This window comes from Spinacia oleracea, chromosome 3, assembly GCF_020520425.1.
Source record: "Spinacia oleracea cultivar Varoflay chromosome 3, BTI_SOV_V1, whole genome shotgun sequence".
Lineage (NCBI taxonomy): Eukaryota > Viridiplantae > Streptophyta > Magnoliopsida > Caryophyllales > Amaranthaceae > Spinacia > Spinacia oleracea.
The window spans coordinates 42,175,671-42,197,079 of NC_079489.1; the positions used below are offsets into that span (position 1 = coordinate 42,175,671).

At 33.5% G+C, this 21,409-nt stretch overlaps 2 protein-coding genes and 2 long non-coding RNA genes across 6 annotated transcripts; 2 read left to right on the forward strand and 2 right to left on the reverse strand.

Annotated features, from left to right (window-relative positions):
- Positions 1–4,017: 4,017 nt before the first annotated feature.
- LOC110785246 (probable galacturonosyltransferase-like 1) lies at positions 4,018–6,046 on the reverse strand. Its single transcript, XM_021989692.2, has one exon. It carries the CDS (start codon positions 5,699–5,701, stop codon positions 4,577–4,579), a length of 1,125 nt encoding a protein of 374 aa, XP_021845384.1. The 5' UTR covers positions 5,702–6,046; the 3' UTR covers positions 4,018–4,576.
- Positions 6,047–7,266: 1,220 nt separating this feature from the next.
- LOC110785237 (seed biotin-containing protein SBP65-like) lies at positions 7,267–9,195 on the forward strand. 2 transcript variants are annotated; one of them, XM_021989678.2, is made up of 2 exons: positions 7,267–7,453; positions 7,978–9,195. In XM_021989678.2, exon 2 carries the CDS (start codon positions 8,579–8,581, stop codon positions 9,041–9,043), a length of 465 nt encoding a protein of 154 aa, XP_021845370.1. In that variant the 5' UTR covers positions 7,267–7,453; positions 7,978–8,578; the 3' UTR covers positions 9,044–9,195. The 2 variants fall into 2 exon arrangements, with proteins under 2 accessions (XP_021845370.1, XP_021845371.1); XM_021989679.2 differs by having other exon boundaries at positions 7,277–7,453; positions 7,969–9,195.
- Positions 9,196–10,738: 1,543 nt separating this feature from the next.
- Positions 10,739–18,071, reverse strand: LOC130470303 (uncharacterized). 2 transcript variants are annotated; one of them, XR_008930374.1, is made up of 6 exons: positions 17,956–18,071; positions 17,812–17,874; positions 17,601–17,669; positions 16,523–16,573; positions 10,873–11,022; positions 10,739–10,780 (listed from the first exon to the last, which is right to left on the reverse strand). It is a non-coding gene; the product is annotated as an uncharacterized lncRNA (long non-coding RNA). The 2 variants fall into 2 exon arrangements; XR_008930373.1 differs by having other exon boundaries at positions 10,873–11,079.
- Positions 11,449–15,638, forward strand: LOC110785236 (uncharacterized). The gene is made up of 3 exons (XR_002532549.2): positions 11,449–11,793; positions 13,116–13,192; positions 15,033–15,638. It is a non-coding gene; the product is annotated as an uncharacterized lncRNA (long non-coding RNA).
- Positions 18,072–21,409: the final 3,338 nt, after the last annotated feature.

A 21,409-nucleotide genomic window follows, 5' to 3' on the forward strand; every position in this document is an offset into this window, starting at 1 on the left:
TCAGGAGCATTCACTTCAGTTCAGTTCAGTTCAGTTCAGGAGCATTCAGTTCAGTTCAGTTCAGTTCAGGTGCATTCAGTTCAGTTCAGTTTAATTCAATTCAATTTAACTTAATAATAATAATAATAATAATAATAATAATAATAATAATAATAATAATATTATTATTATTATTATTATTATTATTATTATTATTACTATTATTATTATTATTATTATTATTACTTATATTATTATTTATATTATTGTATTACTTATTATTTATATTTATATTTATATTATTATATTACTTATTATTATTATTATTTATAAATAATTATTTATTAATAATTATTTATTAATAATTAATATAATTTATTATTATTGTTATTAATTAGTTACCGACTATTAGTTATTAACTATGAATTATTATTATTATTATTATTAATATTTATCATTTATTGTAATTATTTAGTAATCAATCACATATTATTAGTATTATTTATTATATAGTTATTTATTTATTAATTAATAATTATTATTTAGTTATTAGTTAACATATTTTATTATTATTTATTATTTATTATTTATTCATTATTAATTATTAATTATTATTTATTATTTATTATTTATTATTTATTATTTATTATTTATTACTTATTATTTATTATTTATTATTTATTATTTATTATTTATTATTTATTATTTATTATTTATTATTTATTATTTATTATTTATTATTTATTATTTATTATTTATTATTTATTTCTGTTAAGTTAAGTTAAGTTCAGTTCAGTTCAGTTCAGGAGCATTCAGTTCAGTTCAATTCAGTTCAGCTCTAAAGAAAAGGGCCTAAACTGCAGTTTTCGAGCTCTAAACGAACTCGTGGGCCCGTTTCCTTTCCGAAAACATATTCTATTAAGCAATCGGACACCGGAGACTCGACTAGTAGAAATCATTTCAGCAATTTACTTCTTTATCGAATCGTGCAGTCATCCTTCCTACGTTACAAATTGGAAAATAACTAACTAAATTGATCTACTTCGCAAATCATTATCATTACTAGGTGTGAACGCAAACAGTCAAATACGGAGTACCTGACAGCTTCATTCCATTTCCAGGTCGCAGAAAATGAATTAAAAAAATTTGAATATTCCAAAGACAATGAGAATAGTCTATTAATCCTCTTGTAAATCATAATGCTCCTTATGAATATACATTTATATATTTTTTTCAAACCAACGAGGTCTTTTTAAAATTGTGTTTCGGTCCAAAAAGGAAACAATCTTTTCTTTCTTAAGTTTCTAATTTAATCTAATATATTTGATTAAAGCGCATATTTATAATTTATTAATTTATTAAAAACTCATTAGATATTGATAAATGAAAAATAAGATTTCTAATTTATTTTAAAATTAAAAAAAAATATACAAGTTCTATGTAATTAAAGTTAACGCTTGATTCGGATTTGGATATGGATATAGATTCGGATTTGGACATGGATGTAATTTTGGAGTCCGAATTTTAAATAAATCGGATACGGAGTTTACTACATCCGACACGGATCCGACCCATTGTCATTCCTATTTGTACTAAAAAGATACACTTTCCTTAAACGGCCGTATTTAAAAAGAAATGCACTTTTCCTTTTTGACATGTCTTGGTCCCCACTTTCCATTATACTAATATTTATCTATTTCTTGTAGTCCACATACTTACTCACATCATCTATTTATTATAATAAATAATTCACCCACTACCCCACTTTTATCTTATTTTAATAAATTCAACTAAGTCTCCTAAAATTACGCGACGGCCAAAGTGTATTTCTTTTTAAAATAAAGAGGTACTATTATTTATACTTCCTTCGTCCATGTAACCTCATTAGTCTACAAGAAATAATATAGTCATGTGAGATCTTGTTATATTCGTTTCAATATATATTTTCAGAATATCAATTTTTTATATTTTTACGCGTGTAGAATTAGAGTTATTTACGTTTTAAGTCGTGTCTTGAAAACCGGTAAAAGTCGGTACTCCCTCCGTTTCTTTTTGTTCTTTACGCTTGGCCTTTTGCACATTTATTAACAACTAATTAATGTGCATTGAGAATCCTCTAAATTTTTTTTCAACAAGGAAAATTACGTTTATTTATAATATTTTCACTCTTATTAAAATTCTGATATTGGGAAAATGAAAAAAATTTAATGTCCCAATAGAAAAGTGTGAAAGATTAAATGACCCAATGAACTTAATTGGTTAAAATAATCATTTGACACAAATTTTGATAGAATATTAAAGCATTTATGTGATAATATAAAAGGAAATGTAAAAAACATTTTGAAACACCCAAAAATAAAAATATAAAGAACAAAAAGAAACGGAGAGAGTAATATTTTAGGGACGGAGCCACAGAGAGAGTATTACTTTGCTCACTCTAACACAAAACTTTGCCCACTACCATTTCCAATTATCTTTGAAATTATAATGTAAAGTACTCCATTAGTATTTTATTCAGTGATATACTTTTGATCGATACAGAGTTTTAGAGGGGTGAATTGATTTTATTAAAATAAGATGGAAGTGGAGTGATGAGTTATTATCTATTGTAAGAAATTGATAGTGGGTAAATTGTTTAATGTAGTAGAGAGAAAATGTAAGTAAGTGTGGGATAGAAGAAGAGAAAGATAAGTATAATTACGAGGGGTACCATGACATGATAAAAATAAAAAGTGTATCACTTGTTAAAATACGGTGGAATAAGAAAAGTGTATCACTTACCGAGTAACAAAATAGAGAGGGAGTATGATTTATCGGAAATGATAAAGGTCGCAACATGCGACCTTTAAGCCATGTCACAGTGGTGACATGGCACGCCTATGTGTCATAAATGTATTTGGAAACTAAAATATTTAGATTTTATAACCTATTATACATGTTACAAAAAAGATAGGAAAATCTTAATTAATATTCTAATTTACAAATTGAATAATGTAATTTTCATTTCAGAAAAATAATTCTAATTTGTATAGAAAATTAGAAAAAATACTTTTAATTATTTACGTCGTATATGATACAGGAAATTAAATAAAAAATACATTTCCTAAGTTATACTTAGAAAATAAAAAAATACAGTGCATTTGAAATAAAAAGATTAGGAAAAGTATTGTGTTTATTGGTTTTGTTCATTCACGTACCTAGCTTCATCTTTCCCATTTACCCTCCGCCCCCCTCCCCCTCCCCCTACAAGGAAAAAAAAATTGTTCTTCAATGGGGGTATTGTTGAAGTGTCGCTCTTCTTCTCTAGATGAACTCGAGAACTACTGGTATGTGACTGCGCGTAGTGTGACTGGTGAGATGAACGACACTTTTACTATGAAAAAGAACCTAAAACTAACCTAATCATTAAAATTAAAATAATATTTTAAAGTAATGTAATTATGAATTTTTATTTACATCAAAATATGTTATTAGATTATCAATTAGTGTATTTTTTAAAATAATTCGATGTATTTTTTAATTACACAAAAATATATACTACCTCCGTTTCTGAAAGTTCTTTACGCTTTGGAAAATGTATCTAAAATATAAAAACTTTGACAATAATTTCTCACTGATCTTGTTAGATTGTTATCAGTATGCATTTGCAGAATATCAACTTTTTATAATTTTTTCACAAACGAAATTAGATATATTAGTAGTTAAATATTGCATTGGAGTCCGTGCAAATAGTAACGGTAAAAAACTTTATGAAATGGAGGTAGTATATTATTAGATTATAAATTTTATTTTTTTAATTTGTAATTTATAAGATAAAAGGAAATATATATTTACTATAAATATAATAAATATTTGTTTCCTGGTTTATATTGACTACCTTATTTATATATTTTCATAGTAAAAGAAAACTGATGACGCGTAGCCTACGTAGTGCCTACATGTACCAATGAAACGCTAATACGTTTTGTTGTCACAAGTTGCGACCTATATCATGGTCCTTTATTTATTTGTACAAGTTAATTTGGCAAAACGTACGTATTTGTGTGGAATAAAGGCATAAAGCATACTTCGTATGATAGTTGTTCGCATGGAACAATTATTAGTACATAATCATTATTTTGGCTACTAAACAAAGATTAATGGCTGTATAATCTCTACTCCGCCAACTATGTCCTAGCTAAACTTTTATCTGGAATAAAGGCATCGTTGACTTGGATGTACAATACTCGGAGTACCAGTAAAAAAATAAAAAAGTAAAAAAAAAAACAAAAAAAAGTACAACATGTAATTTATCTGCATTTACTTGATCTCGATCTTCTTAACTCGATCCTTATTGTTGTTCTGCTCCTTCATTTACAATGTTAGAATTGCAGAAATATTCCGGCTTTGATCGTTGTATATATTTATACTAAGAGTATGGTATATGAATATGATACCCTCCGACTATCCAGCGCCAGAGAGACTAGATACAGATGGATGAAACCTGACAATTTTCAATCTCCCTCCATCCGGAATTAGTTGCACATGGATAATGATAAAATTTGAATTGGTGAAGTGACAACTAAATTCAGGCGGGGTACTATTTTGTCGGCAAGAGTTATGAGTCGAGAGCGAAGGGAGTCTGGAGAAGGTCGTAAGGGGCCCACAACGCATCAAGAGGACAAGGACGATTGGCGTCAAGGCGGGCCCATGGTTTCCCTTTCCCACTCCAATGCAGAAGGCTAACTGGGCCCGGATGCAGATCCCGACAAAGTCCCCGGAAATTGTCACCACCAAGACCATGTTGATTCCATCGGTGATCAACGGGGACAATATTACCGCCGAAAACTAATAAGAAAGGTGGCAATGAGCCTAGCTCATAGATGCGCATCCGCTTCTGGAGTTCCATCCATTCCTCGATCCGCCTGGTGTAATCCCCGGCACGCCACCGATTCAAGTCTATAACCATTACTCCGGTGTTAAAGTAACAAGCGTGTCGGTCTGCAAACGTGACCGACAGCGAAGGATTAGACCAAAAAGTTGGAGTAAAGTAGGTAGTAAAGTTGGCATTACAATACTCAGGTGCAGCCAATACTTTATCATCAACTAAATTGAAGTTATAGAGTGTTGATATATCATCAACAACAACAACATCAGAATCAAGGTATACAACACGACCAACACACAAAGGAAGAAGGTTCGCTAAATAGGATCGAGCATAATTAAGAGGACAGTCAAGGGCAGACCGGATAGAAGTAGAAATCAACCCTGCAACAGCAGAGTCGTCAAAAGGGTAAAGGTCAAACCGAAGATAAGGAAATGACGACGAAATAGTGGTGTGCAACTCAGACGCATTGGAACGTGTTGCAGAAATTACAAAATGGAAGTATATGTTTTGTGGACAAGAAGAGTGTTGGAGTACAGACAAGATGGCAGCCATTGAACCACGGATGTAGGTAAGGTCAAGAGTCATAGCTACATGAACAGCTTCATCTGAGCACACCAAAACACTATCAGGATCTAAAGCTGAGCTAGGTAATGATACATCTTGATGATCATCATCTTCGAATTCAGTTGACACGATTTTCGGACATTCTTCTGAGTTGTAAAATTGTGGTGCTTCCCGGAACCTTTGTTTACTTTGGGAACCATCAATGGTAGCCGTAGCCGTAGCAGAAACGATGGTGATTAATAATCCGAATACGACCACTCCAAACACGAGAAAAGGTCGTGTTGGAGGCATACTTTGAGTTGAAAAATTAAATAAAAAGAGAGTAGTGAATTAAGAGGGAAATAACTCAATTAAAAGGAAGTTGAGATTTATTAGATTGAAAAGAAGAATAAAAAAATATGGGGGAAGTAGCTTTCGAAACTTGGAAGGAAGAGGGGGATGTAAGAGCAGCTAAGGAGAGAGAAGAAGAAGAGCAGCTTATAGGAAGCTTCAAGTTTGGGGAAAATTCAATTCAATGCTTAAGACTAAGAATTGTTGAATGTAGATATAAAGGAGCTTTCACATTTCTAAATTGAAATTCAAGGTAATCGGAAGTTCAGCAGGGTTTTCAATGTGGGGTCTTAGCTTAGAAACAATAGAAACTGTGTTTTTTTCTTCTTTCATTAAATAAATAAATCTAGGTTCCTACTTTATAGGCTAATACAGCCCCGTTTCCTTAATATTAGGCACATTTGGTTTATGTTGCACGGGGTGGGTACGTATAACCATGTTATTAGTATTAATTGCATTTTGTATTTTTTTAATGTAAGTAATCAATGGTGGATCTTGTACTTTGGGTCTAAATGTATAGATCTAACATGATAGGTCATCAATTTTTTTATTCTTTCGCAATTTCAGTGAATTTTAGGTTGACTAAATACTTAAATAGTCTTTACAAACTCTGAAAATGTTACACTTTACTTCATAATTCGTACTCCCTACGTCTCTTTTTATTCTTTACGTTTAGTACTTTTACGTATTTTAACGATTAATTAATTTGCATCGAGATTCCTCAATTTTTTTTATTTAAACAAGATAAATTACATTTATTTATAATGTTTTCACTTTTATCGATATTGGGAAATGAGAAAAATTTAATGTCCCAATGGAAAAGTGTGAGAGATTTAATGACCCAATGAATTTAATTGGTTAAAATAATAATTGGACACAAATTTTAATAGAATACTAAATCATTTATGTGATAATATAAAAGGAAATGTAAAAAATATTTTGAAATACCCAAAAAGAAAAACGTAAAGAACAAAAAGAGACGGAGGGAGTATTATACATGTATGTACTTATTAAATGAGTTATAAAAAACATTCATGCATAGAATACATAATATTATAAGGTAAAGTTTGTATATAGTACCCGTAATAAATATAAATATTTTTAGTTCTAATAATCTAATCTAATCTAATATATCTAAATAAAAGAGACATATTAACTGATATATTAGAGCGTCACGTAGGAAATCTCATAGTTTCGGCCAATGAAAAATAAGATTTTTAATTTATTTTTGAATTTAAAAAATCGAGTGTTCTGTAGATAATTAATTAGGTGTCACGTAGATATTTTATTTCATTAATTAATCTAATATATATATATATATATATATATATATATATATATTAGATTAATTAATTAAATATATACATACATATATATATATAGAGAATCGGGATCCGGTGAGAACCACCCCTTAAGATGAGAACTGAGAACTAATCTCAGCCGTCGATCAAACAAATTCAACGGCCGAAGATCTACCCGAAAAAATGAAAATAGTAAGGGTAGATTACTAATTTACTCGCGTTTAATGACCTCCCCCAATTTCCAGAATTTCTTTCTCTCTCTTCCTCCCTCCTCTCCTGTGAACGCTCTCTTTCTCTCTCTCTCTCTCTCTCTCCCTCATCCTCCTTTCTCATATTTTCTTCTTCTAATTTCAACGATATCTCTTCTACCTTCAATTCTAGGTTTTGTTTTTCAATTGCTTTTGTTGCCCAGGTAATTCTTCTTGTAATTTTTATTTTCGAACAAGTTAAATTAAATTTTCAAGTTCTTATTCTTTTGTTGATGGTGTGTTTACTTTTCCTGATCCTGTGTTTACTTTCTCTCGATGCTGTATTTCCTTTTGCTTATATTGTGTTTACTTTATTCGTTATTGTGTTTACTTTTGATTATCTTGTGTTTACTTTTGATTATTTTTAAATTCTGTTCATTTTACTTGATTTTTCGTTCTGATTTTGCTTGAATTAGGGATCTGGATTTGATTTCCTCGAATTGGATAAATTTACTTGAGTTGAGTTGTTTTCTACTTGCGCATTTTCTAGCAGAAGTATGCATTTTCTAGAAAAAGTATGCATTTTCATGGATTGCAAGCCTAGACTTAAGCCATCATCTATATCCAATTGTTTGTTAAAGCCCTATGCAATCCAACGTTTCCCTACATTTGTCACTTTTGTTGATGTTGTCCTCCCTGCAGCTGGAGATTGAGTCTAGTAGCTAACTGCTAACGTTAGTGTTTGCAGGCATGACTTAGTTCAGGCTGATCTTGCAGTGGCCAACTTCAACAAGCTCTCGGTTACAAATCTCCGGAGATTGTTTACACAAAAGGGTTCTGATTTCATGGATTCGCTGAAGTGGATTATAGAGAACTCATCCCGGAGACATGAATGAATTAGGGGTACATTTAACAATAGTTAGTATCCAAACTTCGAAAGATTTTGTAAGAGCATGAAGTTTTTTCTAAGACATTAGCATCGAGTGTAGTCCCGATTCCCCAGTGGAAAATAAGAGTGAATAACGAGTTTCCCGGGTATGGTAATCGTAAGATGCCTTAATACGGACTGGCTAATAGTCACCAAATATATAGTCTGATTTTGGTTGAAGCTACACAATGATTAAGGTAGCCCTGTCTGAGGGCTGCTATATGTCAATTTTTAGCTGTGAATTGGGTTTTGTAATGCTAAAAGTAGGTATTGAAAAGCAAAGGAAGAAGCAGCAAATGCAGCTTGGGAAGCCAAAGAAGCAGCAAAACATGGATTAGGGGCAGCAATAGCTAAGACATCAGAATTGGGTTCCAAGGCTCGGGAAAAGTCTGTGTAGGAGTTGGGGGTAACAACCCAGTTCATGTCAGAGAACACTCGTCCAGTTGTTCAGACAACTGCTGAGAAAGCCCAACATGCCAAAGAAGCGGTGGCGGCTGCAGGACATAAGTCTATAGAGTACACCGGAGAGAAGGTCGTCCAAGCTAAGGATACTACTGTAAGCTACACAAAGACTGTGGCAGGGTACGTGGGAGAGGAGGCGGTTGTTGCAAAGGATGTAGCATTTCAAATTGGTAAAACTGCAGCTGGGTATACAGGGAAGGTCGTAGAAGAGGCGAAGGATCGGGTTGTAGTTGTTGGGTGGGTAGCTGCCCATTACACTACAGAGGCTGCAGTAGAGGCTACCAAGATGGCAGGTGGATACGTGAAGACTTTGGTACGCCTCAAATGTATTGGACTACGTAAACCATCAGGCCAGATTTTGCATAAGCTAGAAGTTGTCAAATTCAAAACTACAGCCCTTGCTCTGCTGTTGTTCAGTAGCTGAAATTGCTCGTTGTTGTTTCCGGTCTACAGACTACTCATTTTGGTTCTGTAGTTAGTTGTTTTGGTTCAGTCTTCTACTCGATGATTACTTACTTTCGAATTAATTCTATTTACTTTAACAAGTTATATATCTACATTTTAAATTGAACATAATGCAAAGTGTATGATAGTGTTCTAACTATTCCTACTTTTATGGTAAGATACCAAGATACCACTAGCTTACTAGCTCAATTGGAAGAGCATTGTGCAAAAGCGCAAAGATGTGGGTTCGAATCCCACATGGGTTTATCTTTGTGTGTTGGCCAAGAGCGTTATGAAAATGTGCAAATATAAATTCAGCCTACAATTCCAACACACCCACTCAGCTTCCTGAAACAGAAACTGAACAAATGTAGCCTTTTGTTCTGATCAGCTAGCCAACCGCGTTTAGTCTGTTAGCAGTAGCTAGTTTCTGTAGACTTGATGCATAATGTTTCATTCTTATTTAATTTACTTTTAGAGGGATTGAGTTTACTATTAGAAAGATTAAGTTTACTTTTAGTCAATTTGGTTACTCTTCGGTTAGTGTCTAACACACCATCTTAATCATCAACAATTATTCCTACTCATATCATATTTTCCTAGCATTAGTAGCTAAAATTTGGAAGAAAAACCGATGCGAAGTCATAAATAGCTTAATGAATTTACTTCTGAAGCGAATTGATTCACTTTTGAATCAATTCTGTTTACTTTTACGAGTTTTTTTGTACTTTTGTATTGAACGAAAGGAAAATTATATCAGCCTATTTAAGAGCAAAGGGATAAACTATGTTTACATTTGAATCAAATCGATGACAATGGAAGTGGAAAACAGTTTAAATTTACTTTTGGAACAATTCCATTTACTTATAAGCTTGTTTTGTTTACTTTCGTATTTTTTGCTTTACTTTTGTAATTTTTGCTTTACTTTTGTATTTTATGTTTCCCTTTTGAATAAAGCTTAAAAACTCTTCTTTTTTTAGTTTAATGTATACTAGTTGTACATGTACATTAAAAATATTTTGATTTACTTTTAAGGTATTATGATTTACTTTTGAGTTTCTTTTATTTACTATGGAGTTTCTTGTATTAACTCTTTAGTTTTTTTTAAAAAATTACTTTCAGAGACAACCTATGTAGGAATTGAACCTACATCCCCTATGCATTCGCATAGTGCTCTACCTTTTAAGCTAATAGGTTTAAGCATATCTAGTAGAGTTGATCCATTTACAAACCGAGTGACTGGTCCTGAGAGATAATAAGCCAAATGGTACAAAATGAGAACTTAGATGCTCTCATATATACGTTGTCACGGGACGCTTATGCCGGCTGTAAATAGACGAGCCATTTCCAAAGATGTGTTCCTGCGCCAATCGTGTTCATCACATCATCATTACAGCCTAAGAGAGCTTCCATTTAAATCAATGCATCACTGGAAATCGTTGGTTCCTACACTGCACTATACGGCAATGGCGACAACAATCAATTGTGACAATCGACAACAGGACAACAGTTTTTAATAGATGATTAGTTCATGTCAAGTACCTTAAGAAAAAATTAGTTCATGTCAAGTGCGTGCTCAACTGCATGAATTCTAATAAGCTCACCATCCATATCAGGAGTTTAAGCAAACAAGTTATACCAATAATCATTAACCTATGTTGATTTACTTACTTTGAAGAACAAAATAGAACTGAACAAACAGGAGCAGCTGCAGAACCTGAAATTGCAATTTGGCAGCAGGTTATAAAAACATTCAGATGATTTATATCTAATATATAATATCTGAAAGTATGAATAATTTACACTTACCTTGGAATCCATAAGGAAGATAAGGATTCCCTGAAGTTCCATAATTACAGTAACAATCATATTCATCTGCAGAACCCTGACAATCTGTGTTCGGGTCATCACCAGGGCTTGTTAAGTTTCCAGGTGTCCATTCCAGTATAGTCGGAACTACTTCAAACTTAAACAGAATCGGATCAACAGCCTTATTGATTATCGGCGACATGTTTACTAGCATTGTATTTGTGCAATTATCAGCAAAGTTGAAAATGTTTATGCGATAAAACTCAAATGAAGAAGGAACACCCACTACAACAAAAAAGGGTTATAGCAACGCCCATTTATGCAACAGTTTCACTGGCATTGCTATATCATACTTACTGCAACAGTTAAATAATTATAAATTTGAGTAAACTTTGACTTTAGAAAAGCGTTGCTATAGAAAATCTATGGCAACAATTGTATTATTTGATTAATTTATTACAACCGTTTTTATTTAGAATATTTCAATGAAATATTGCTTCGGTTTTTTTTCCAATTATCTTAAAGAAAAATTTAAAATTTAAAATTTAAACACACGGAGAAAGTTATTGAATCTTTTTTACTCAAAAAAAGTTTGTTGACATTTTTCGTAGAACACTATTTTTTTGGGTTCCCTCCTGTCGTGCTTCCAAACTCTTCTGTTTCACCCAAACCCTTCTTCTTCTTTGTTCTTCTCTTTCATCTGCTTCGTTCTTCTTCTTTGTTCTTCTCTTTCATCTGCTTTGTTCTTCTCTTTCATCTGCTTTCTATTTCACCTGCCTTGTTCTTCTTAATCCTCTTCTTTATCGTTTCCTGAGCAAGGCGAATCTGAATTGGCAATTGGGTCTTTGAATTGGAGATTTGTAAATAAGGAGAAATTGGCCAATTGTGTTTCTGAATTGGCGAGAAGAACAAGGTTAGTTGGTATGTATCTCATCGAATTTGGTCTTATACTTCCAATTACATTGTTTAATTAACCGGTTACAATTGCATTTTTTTGTGTGGTTTTGAGGCCTAAATTAGGGTTATAATTAGGGAATTTTGTTGATTTTTATTCATGTGCGTATGATTTATTTACAAAAGTTTTTGTTAATTCCACAGTATCAATCAATTGTGTGATCGATCGATGAGTTATTTTGGATGATTTTATTCTGAAAATTGGTACTTTTAGTGGAAATTTATTTTTTCTTTAATCTCCCATTCTTTAGTTTCTGAACTGGTTTTTCCTACGAGTTCTTACTGCTATGTACAACAAAATACTTGCAGCTGCATCTATTTCTCTTCTAAATGCAAGTTTGTTTCCTATGAGTTCTTAATCTAAAAATTTCTAATAGTAAATGCTATTGTGGTATATGCTTCAAATTAGTTTTTTTTCCTGTTTAGAGTTACAAACCTTATTATTAATGCCACGAGAAAACACCTTCACATATGATGCTGGTAGTGTTTTTTGGGTGTTTGGGTGTTAGTGGTTTCTGGCTGCTTGTTTCGTTCTGTTCAGGTGTTGGGTGCTGGCTCTTTGCTTATCTGTTGCTATTTGTATGGTCTGATGGAAAGGTAGGGTAACCGATGATTTTTGTGTAGTTGGTTGGGGTTATGCTGCAAGTTTGTGCTGTTGCTTCAACAGACTGTGTTGTTCTTGTAGGTGTGCTGCAGCTAGGTTATTTTACTGCTGGTTGGGTCTGAGGTTGTTGTTGCGATGATGTCGGGTCTGGTTCTGATGTAGCTGTTGGGTCTGCTACTTAACTCTTGTTTGTTTGGTTGACTTTGGCATGAGTTCAATAGTTTGGATGTGTTCTTGTTGTGGGTTTGCTTGCTGTCGTAGTTGGGTTGTTGGGTGGGTGTTTTTTGGTTAATTTGTTTCTGTCTTGTAAATTGGGGTGGCTTTTCTTTGTACATACTTTTTGTTGGCTTGTTAATATATTACTTACTAACGGGAAGAAAAACAATCTCACTTGGCTATCATCAAATACATCTTAAGCCTAACTGACCACTAAATTGTAAGTTGTTTCACAGTAAATCAACGTATTTTATAACTAAGGATACTAATTAATAAATTCCAAGTCAAACCAAAAAATAAGGAATATATATAGTGCTGAATCCCTATTTTACTTCTTTGTGATTATGTTCCTGTTTTTGTATGCTCTACCTCATACTCTCTATTCAACAACAATGATTCTAAATTAGGGTTTTTGGTATATTATATTTTGAAATTCATTTTTTGATTTTGAAATGTTGCTATGAAACAGACCTTCTGGTAAGCTGGTGCAGATCGAGCACGCTTTGACTGATGTTGGTTCAGGGCAAACTTCTCTTGGAATCAAAGGTACTTCCCATCATCGACTTGTGATTTCTTCTTATTGGGATTTTGAGTAACTTTATCGTTTTGATTATTTTTTGATTTGCTGTAACTGAAATTACATGTTATTTAAATTAGTTGTAACTTATGAGTTTTAAGCCTGTGTTTTAAGTAGTTATTATTCTTTTGTAAAACAAGAACTAATGACAGGCATGTAATATTTCTATGAATTAGATCTACGTAAGTGAGAGTGGACCACAAATATGCATGTTTGAGTAGGACAAATAAAAATAGAATAAGTGGACAGTAGTTGTTTACTTGTATGGGTGTATAATTATAGTCCTTTCTTACTTTTCACTTAATCTATGTTAACTTTTAGAAGATATGAAAATAGATTTGGTTACAAGACTCTTTCATAAATTAAAAAGAGATATGGGGAAAGTACAAGCCTAAGTTCATGCAGTAAGAGCGAATTCTAAACTAAGATTTCTGGTAGTTTTCCCATGTGTTTCTCATACTCTCCGCTATCAACTGAATATAGAAAGTGCACTACTTCATTGGGCCCTGAAGGGTAGTATGCTCTCAGATGCACTTTTACTGAGTTTGTTATGAAAACATAGTGCATTATCACTAAAATCAATTGAAATGAAAGTTGGATGTTTAATGTAAGCCTAGTAAGTAGTTGTATTGGATAAAGTAGTTTACTTTTCTGCTAGTTATCAATAAAATGCAAATGCTACAGCTTCTCCCTTCTGTAATGGTGCTAAAATGTCCTTGCCAATGGTGTAAAGAAGGAACCTCATGTTACTTGGGTTTATACAAAATTTTAGGTTGGACTACCTATAACTACTTGAGTCCTTTGTCGAGTTTATGTCTTCCTTTTTTAACTAGTTGATGCTTTGTTACTTTGTTAATGTTTCGACTTGGGGATCTTTGGCATGCTTTGTGCTTAATAGTTGTCCCTTCTAGCAGAAGTGCATAACCCATGATATTGATCCCCCTCCTCTTTAATTTATTAAGAAAAAGCTCACACGGACTAGAAGCCAAGCAAGATCTCAATGCCACCATTTGGCCTTAAAGTTAAAAAGTTTCCCGTGGGTGATCTTTTGGAAACATTTGTAGAAGTTTTAGACAAACTAGGGTAAGACTATGCACTATTGTATGTCTCGACTCCTCTAGACCCTGCATCAACAAGACTTATATCGAGTGGTGATGGTTATTTCAGGCTTTCAGCAACGTTTTCTTATAGCTTTGATAAATTCAGCTCATTTGTCATGCTCCTAAACGCTTATTTGTACTGCAACAATATATTGCTGGCAATATGTATTGCATGCTATTAATTCTGTAAATTATTTCATGGTTAATTATGGATGGCAAGACACAAATGCAGGGAATATTAATTGAAAAATGAAATGAAGTGCCTGAGGTGTGAGACCGTCACAACTAGAGATGAGACATTCTTCGATTTTAGTCTTGATATAGAACATAACAGCTCCATCAAAACTCATGTAGTTTATTCGGGGCCAAGTTCTTGTCTCCAGTACAAGTCTTTTGCCTCTAAAACACCCTGTAGAAGTGTTTTTTTAATTTTTTGGGGGGAGGGGGCTGGAATCTAACATGAAACTCCTGTAAACAGATTTTTCATTGATCTTGATTTTTGCGCTGCAACTTGATATTTTGAGTAGGTTACCTTCGTATATGAATATTTACTGGGGTTAGTTTGACAGTTGGAAGTTAATGTCGTACTTCTGGATACCTATTATTGGCAATTTAAGGCAACAAGTTTAATTTTCAATGTTGTCTTGTGAACTGACAATATTTTTGGTGTCATTTTTCTGAATTGACAATTTCTTTCTTGTGTTAAAAGGCAAGGACGAGAGAACAACCACCTAGGAAGAATAAGAAGGAATCATTGTGCCCATCTATGGCAATGGATTTCTTTTTCACTAAACAACAAATGGATCCCACTCAAGTACAACAGTTACAGCAAGAAGTGCAATGATTGGAACAAGATCGACAAAGAGCTAGACGCCCACTTTTTGCCAGTGTTCCAATGGAAAATCAAGGAGAAAGTGATATCTCACAACAAGGTTTCTGTTTTCACACTCCACCCCTTCTCAATTCTAAGAGTGAAATTTATTCTGAGTGAAAATAAAACTCTAATTTGATCATCTTCCCCTTTCCTCCTACATAATCACTTAACATCCCTTGAACGTAATCTCCGCATTTGGCATCAGTAGTCGGATTCTTGTAGATACCCATATTTTAAGTTTCTTAAAGAACTTCTAAGCACCTGTAGACCCCAAAAAGCACAAACTTTAATTTGTTCACATTCAATATCATGTCATTTTCCCATTATTCTTAAGGTTTAGCGTTAGTCATTTATTTTTCAGGTTTTTTTTCCTTATGTATTTGGATTTTATTCATTGATAATAAGTTTCTTATGGAAATGTCACTTGATTTGTTTGTTGTGCGGGGTGAATATATTCAAGAATTACAAGCTACTTTAATTATGTGAAGATTTAAAGGGTTTTTGGCACATAAATATTAGATAGGTTTTTTAAAAATAGAGTTATCGGAACGTGATTGAAGGATTTTTTATTTTAATTGATTTAGTTTTAGAACCTTTATTTTTTTTTTTTTTTTTTTACTATCCAGACAATTGTAACAGATATTATGCTTGTGAAATTAAGCTATTTGAAATGTATACATTTTTTGAATTTATTTGTTATGAAAATCTTATTCTACGCAGTTATATTTATCATGTGTATATGGATAACTAAATCAATTTAAGAATGTAGCTTTAGACCAATTGAAAGCGTTGCTATAAATTCAATTGAAAGTGTTGCCATAAACTCAAATGAAAGCGTTGTCATAATCCAAAACCAAAAGCGTTGCCGTACACTCAATATAAAGTGTTGCTATAAGCATGTAAATACAGTTGGATGTGTTACCATAAGTATAAGAAAGTGTTGCCTTAGTTTTAACCTTCTACCAACACCAAACTAGTAAGTGTTGCCTTAAGTTAGCGAAAATTGTTGCCTTAAATGTATAAATGTTGGCTTTAGTTGTTGAATAACTGTTTTCATAGGTTAAAAGTGTTGGCATAGTTATTTATGGCAACGGTTTATCAAATCTGTTGCCTAAATCTGGGAAACTATTGCCATAGACTTATAGCAACGTTCCCTATTGGTAACGGTATTTAAACAGTTGCTATAGGCCTATTACAACGGTTAATTGGTCTATGGTAACAATTTTCTGCCGTCGCTATAAGCCTATTTTGTAGTAGTGACCCACGACCACTGCAGTTATCTATTATCATATGATTGCTGTTATTACAAACTGTTGTACACCCACCTAAGAGGAGGTTGTTTCTGTCCATCACGAGGGCGCTGCTCCCATAACCTCCTACAAAAACAGAATTGTCTGATGAAAATGAGTACGGAGTTCCACTAAGGTCAATGCTGCAGGATCTTATCATTTGTATTTTACTTCTAAATGTGGTTCCCATCCTGCAAAAGGTATAGGGCCAATCACCCCTTACTTTATGTAAGGCCATACAATTACACGATTACAATTTCAGTTTACTTTAAATGAGATTTAGTTTACTTTAAGAAATATTTAGTTTACTATTAGGAAACTACTACTCAGCTAAAAGCTTTTACTACACTCGTTCATTTTCGTTTCTATTCTGCTCTCTTGCCTCAACATATTTGTTGTTTTTATATCACAAAGTCAAACCTGGTCAACTCTCTTAACCCGAAGTTGACCATATTTTGTTTACCCACCATCCATAAGCTGACCATATTTTGTTTACTTTTGAATCATTTCTGTATACTTTTTTCAGTTTTTGCTTTACTTTTGAGTCGGATAACATATGAGATTTCTAAATGTAACACCAAATAAGCACCAAGGTTATGGCACTACCCAACTTGCATGATTAGAGGAAGAAAATATGAATTACGGCTCTAAATTAAAGGGCACTTGCATGGTTACATTAGGAACAAGATTAAAGCCTCCCCTTTCAAAGATCCCCAAATGTCATGTGTCAATTAATAGGCATCTAACAGAACATTACATAATGTCTAAAACACTTGATAGAAGGATGAAAATAACTAATTTCTTGCACCCAACCTCATACCTATAACTACAATTGACCTCTTGATATACTTATCAGTTTACTTTAATAGAGATTTAGTTAACTTGTAAGAGATATTAGTTTACTTTTGCACTTCGCTTACCAATTTGTGTTAACTGCAGTCATTAGGGCATTTTTTCAAACAGTTGGTGTGCATCTAAATTCAGACTCTTCAAGAAACGAACAAGAAGTATCATTATAACTCTAGTCTAATAAAGACAAACAGAAATGGCAGAAAAATTTCTTAGGCATCAATGCTCAAACTAATTGCGAAGTAAACTGAAGAAACTTAAGTACCTAGAAATTAATTTCGATTGAACTCGCAACTCTTGACCTTGTCTTTAGGCATTTCGCAGCAAATTCAACCTGCAAAATGATACGAAATTTTATCTAATTACCGTAGAAGAAAAAAAATGAATTTGAGAACGAAGATCAAATCAAATACGGGATGAATCTTATGAAATTTGATAACCTAGAAATCTAATTGAACTTAATTAGAAACATTTACCTTCAATTTTGAACTTGATGATCGCTATTGAACTTGATGATTGCAGACAAGTCAATTGAAATACTGCTACAAAAGAAATTAGATTTAATTAATCAATCAAACAATTAGTATTCGAAATTTGTAACTTCGGATTGAAAAATTTACCTAATCTTGGGACGAATTTCTGGAATTTGAAGAACCAGGGCTTTCGAAAAGGCCAGAAACCGCGCGTCGCTTTTCAAGAGCAAGAGAGAGAAAGTGTGATGTACTTTGGAAGTGGAGAGAGAAAGAAAGTGTATTTTGAGGGAAACCGGATTTATGAGATTAAATCCTATCCGCCCATTCCATCTAAATCTTACGGTTGTTAAAGGTTCTCATTATAAGTGAGGTTCTCACCAGAACCTGGTCCTATATATATATATATATATATATATATATATATATATATATATATATATATATATATATATATATATATATATATATATATATTAGAGCATATTTTCTGAATTATTAGAGCGCCACGTAGGATTACTAATGGTTTCTGTAATACGTTGTATTTTTATAATAATTATAAATATATTTTATTATATTTATAAAGCATTTTATGATTTTTAGAATTTATTTCACATTTAAATATTATTTAAATGTATTTTTAATTAATTAGAATATTTATTATTTTAATTAATTACGAAAAGAATTTAATTTTCGAGTCGGGAAATTTAATGGAGTCTCAAGTAATTTTAAAGGTTTGGGTTTTTAAATAAAAGTCCAACTCGTTTTATTAATCGAGCCCAATCAAATGAATTTAATTCTAAACTCTAAAGCTAGCCCAATCATTTAATTGCTAAGCCCAATATAAAATTCCTAAGCCTAGTCCATTAGGGATTTGGGAGCCTATAAATAGGACTCCCCTCATTAAATGATCCCCTTATTTTTCATTGAACCCTTCCTCCTTTACTTGCCCAATACTCCTCTCTCTCTTTCCTCTCTCCTTGTGCCCGGCTCCCCTCACCCGCACACGACCGAGCAGCGTGCTCGTCGTGCCTTGCCCATCGTTGCCCCTTCCCCTCGTCGCTCCTCTCGCCCTCGCGCAGCGCAACACCTAGTGATGTTGCGCGCTGTTGTTGTTGATGTAGTGCGCTGCTGCTGCCCCTCTCGCCCAGCCACGCACGCACACCCCTCGTCCCTCTCTTGCTCACCCAGTCGCACACCCCTTGTCCCTCGCGTGCCGCGCCTAGCGCGCACTGCTGCTGCCTTTGCTCCTCGTTCGCGCGTGCACACACGAGTCTTGTATGTGTGTGTGTGTGTGTGTTGTTCTTGTTTGTTCGTTTAATTTTTCGCCCAATCAAATTCAATTTGTGATTGTTCCGTGCTATAGGCCGGATTGGTATAATTCTCTTCTTCCTTACCTATTCTATTTCAATTCCGTATTACAAATTATATTATTATTATTGGTTTGAATAATTAAAATGCTTGGAATCGGTTGTGTACACCGTATTGTGATGATTTACATGTTTTGATTCTTGAGGCGTTTATTTAATAAAGACTTGATTCTTATGGTGTTAAATTGGTTTTATTGGAGAATTAAAGTTAGGGTTTTAACCTAGACCTAAAGGGTCAATTGATTAGCATAATTAGGTGATTGATTTAATTATGATAATCAATTATATTTTCAGATTTATAAAAAGGTTTAAAGTGTCAATTTTTATTGATTTTAAGGGTGGAAAAAGTATGTTTTCATACTAGGGTGTAGTTTTGCAAATTGAGACGATTAATTTATTAAAGAACGATTAAATTCTAATTTCGTCAAGGTTTTATATTTCATAAAAGTTGCTGGAAATTTAATGAACATGGAAATAATTAAGGTTTCATTATTTTGATGATAGGAGGTGATTTCTAAGTGAGTGATCGTGTTTGCAAAGTGGCCCCTACGCTTAGATATTCAAGGTACGTACAAGTCTAGGGAGACCACATTATTTGTCAAGGGACATTACGTGATTGTTTATTGATGTGAATTATATTACGTGAACTTGGTGAATTCATATTTGATTTGGTGAACGATCATGTGAATCATTATTATTGAAATTATTGATTTGTTGATTGAACAAGCATGTTGGGACTATTGTGAGTATGGATTTCTTTGTCAATCAGGTTGTTCAATATTTATGCATGTATGGTTTGTTTCATATGCAAGGGATGGATTATTTATTGTTATGCTATTGTACGGGATGTCTAGCATACTTTTGAGCCAATTATTCGTACCTCGTTGAACTATTTATTTTACCACATGGGAAGGGTTCGCTCACGTAAGCCACCGCACATGTAGGGTTCACTTGGGAATATTTTTATATGAAATGAATTAGGATTTGTTGTGCTAGGGCACAACCCTCATGTTAACAGGCATGATGTGAAATCTCACCTTTTGTAAGAAGGAACTTGGTAGTAATTTCGCTACGTCTTGATTTATTGATCACAAGTCCTAAAGGATTAAAATGAGATTGTTTTGGTTGTCGTTTATTATTGTTAGGTTATGATACATATAAACGAATATAAATCATGCGGAAAAACCATAAAAGCCAGGATTCCAAATTAATTGCCACATAACAATTAGCATAATTAGGATGCATACTCTTTGTAGCGTGCCCTCCCTTACTGCGCCCGAACCGAACAAGAACAAGTCTTTAGGACTCCAAGTGTCGTCCCTCCGTAGAAAGTCCACAGCACGTCCGGATCCGCCTTAAGATTGACTACCTAGAATCGCCCTTAAGATTCTAATATTTTCGGCAATATGGGCAAAGAATGTGACTGAATTTTTCGCTCAAAATTCTCACCTTTAGAATACTTAAAACTCGTTATAAATTATGAGAATTGATCTCATATTTATAGGCTATGGAAAAAGTAATCGAATCCTACTAGGATACGAATTAATTAAGTAGAATCTTATTAGAACTCTTATTAATTAATTTATCCATTAGGATTAGGAATTTAATCATTAAATGAATCCTACACGTTTTAGGTTTCGTACGGAAGCACAAACACTACACGAGCATTACCCGCAAGCGTGCAGGCCATGCCCGCGCACAGCCCACACGGCCGCTCGGCCCACGCGAGCTACAAGCCCACGCGAGCTACAAGCCCACGCGAGCTTCGCAGCCCACTGCTCGCAGCTACGCTCGCAGCCACGGCCTGCTGGGCCTGGCCTTGCGCTAGGCCTGGCGTGGCCTTGGCTGTTCGTGTGGCGCACTGGACGCGGGCCTGGCTTCGTGCTGGGCCTTCGTCTAGCAAGCTCGTCCGATGCTAGTTCGTACGACGCGCTTCCGATTAATTTCCCGATTCCGGAATTCATTTCCGATACGAACAATATTTAACATTTCCGATTCCGGAATTAATTTTCGTTTCGAAGAAATATTTAATATTTCCGTTTCCGGAATTATTTTCCGATTCCGATAATATTTTCGATTCTGACAATATTTCCGTTTCCGGCAATATTTCCGATTCCTGCAATATTTCCATTTCCGATACGTACCATGTTTCCGTTTCTGGCAACATCTACGACTTGAATAATATTTATATTTCCGATACGATCCATATTTCCGTTTCCGGCAATATCATCGTT

What these genes read in the sequence shown, in the direction of transcription:
- LOC110785237 (XM_021989678.2), top strand. Translation starts at nt 8,579, where the DNA reads ATGTCAGAGAACACTCGTCCAGTTGTTCAGACAACTGCTGAGAAAGCC.
- LOC110785246 (XM_021989692.2), bottom strand. Translation starts at nt 5,701, where the DNA reads ATGCCTCCAACACGACCTTTTCTCGTGTTTGGAGTGGTCGTATTCGGA.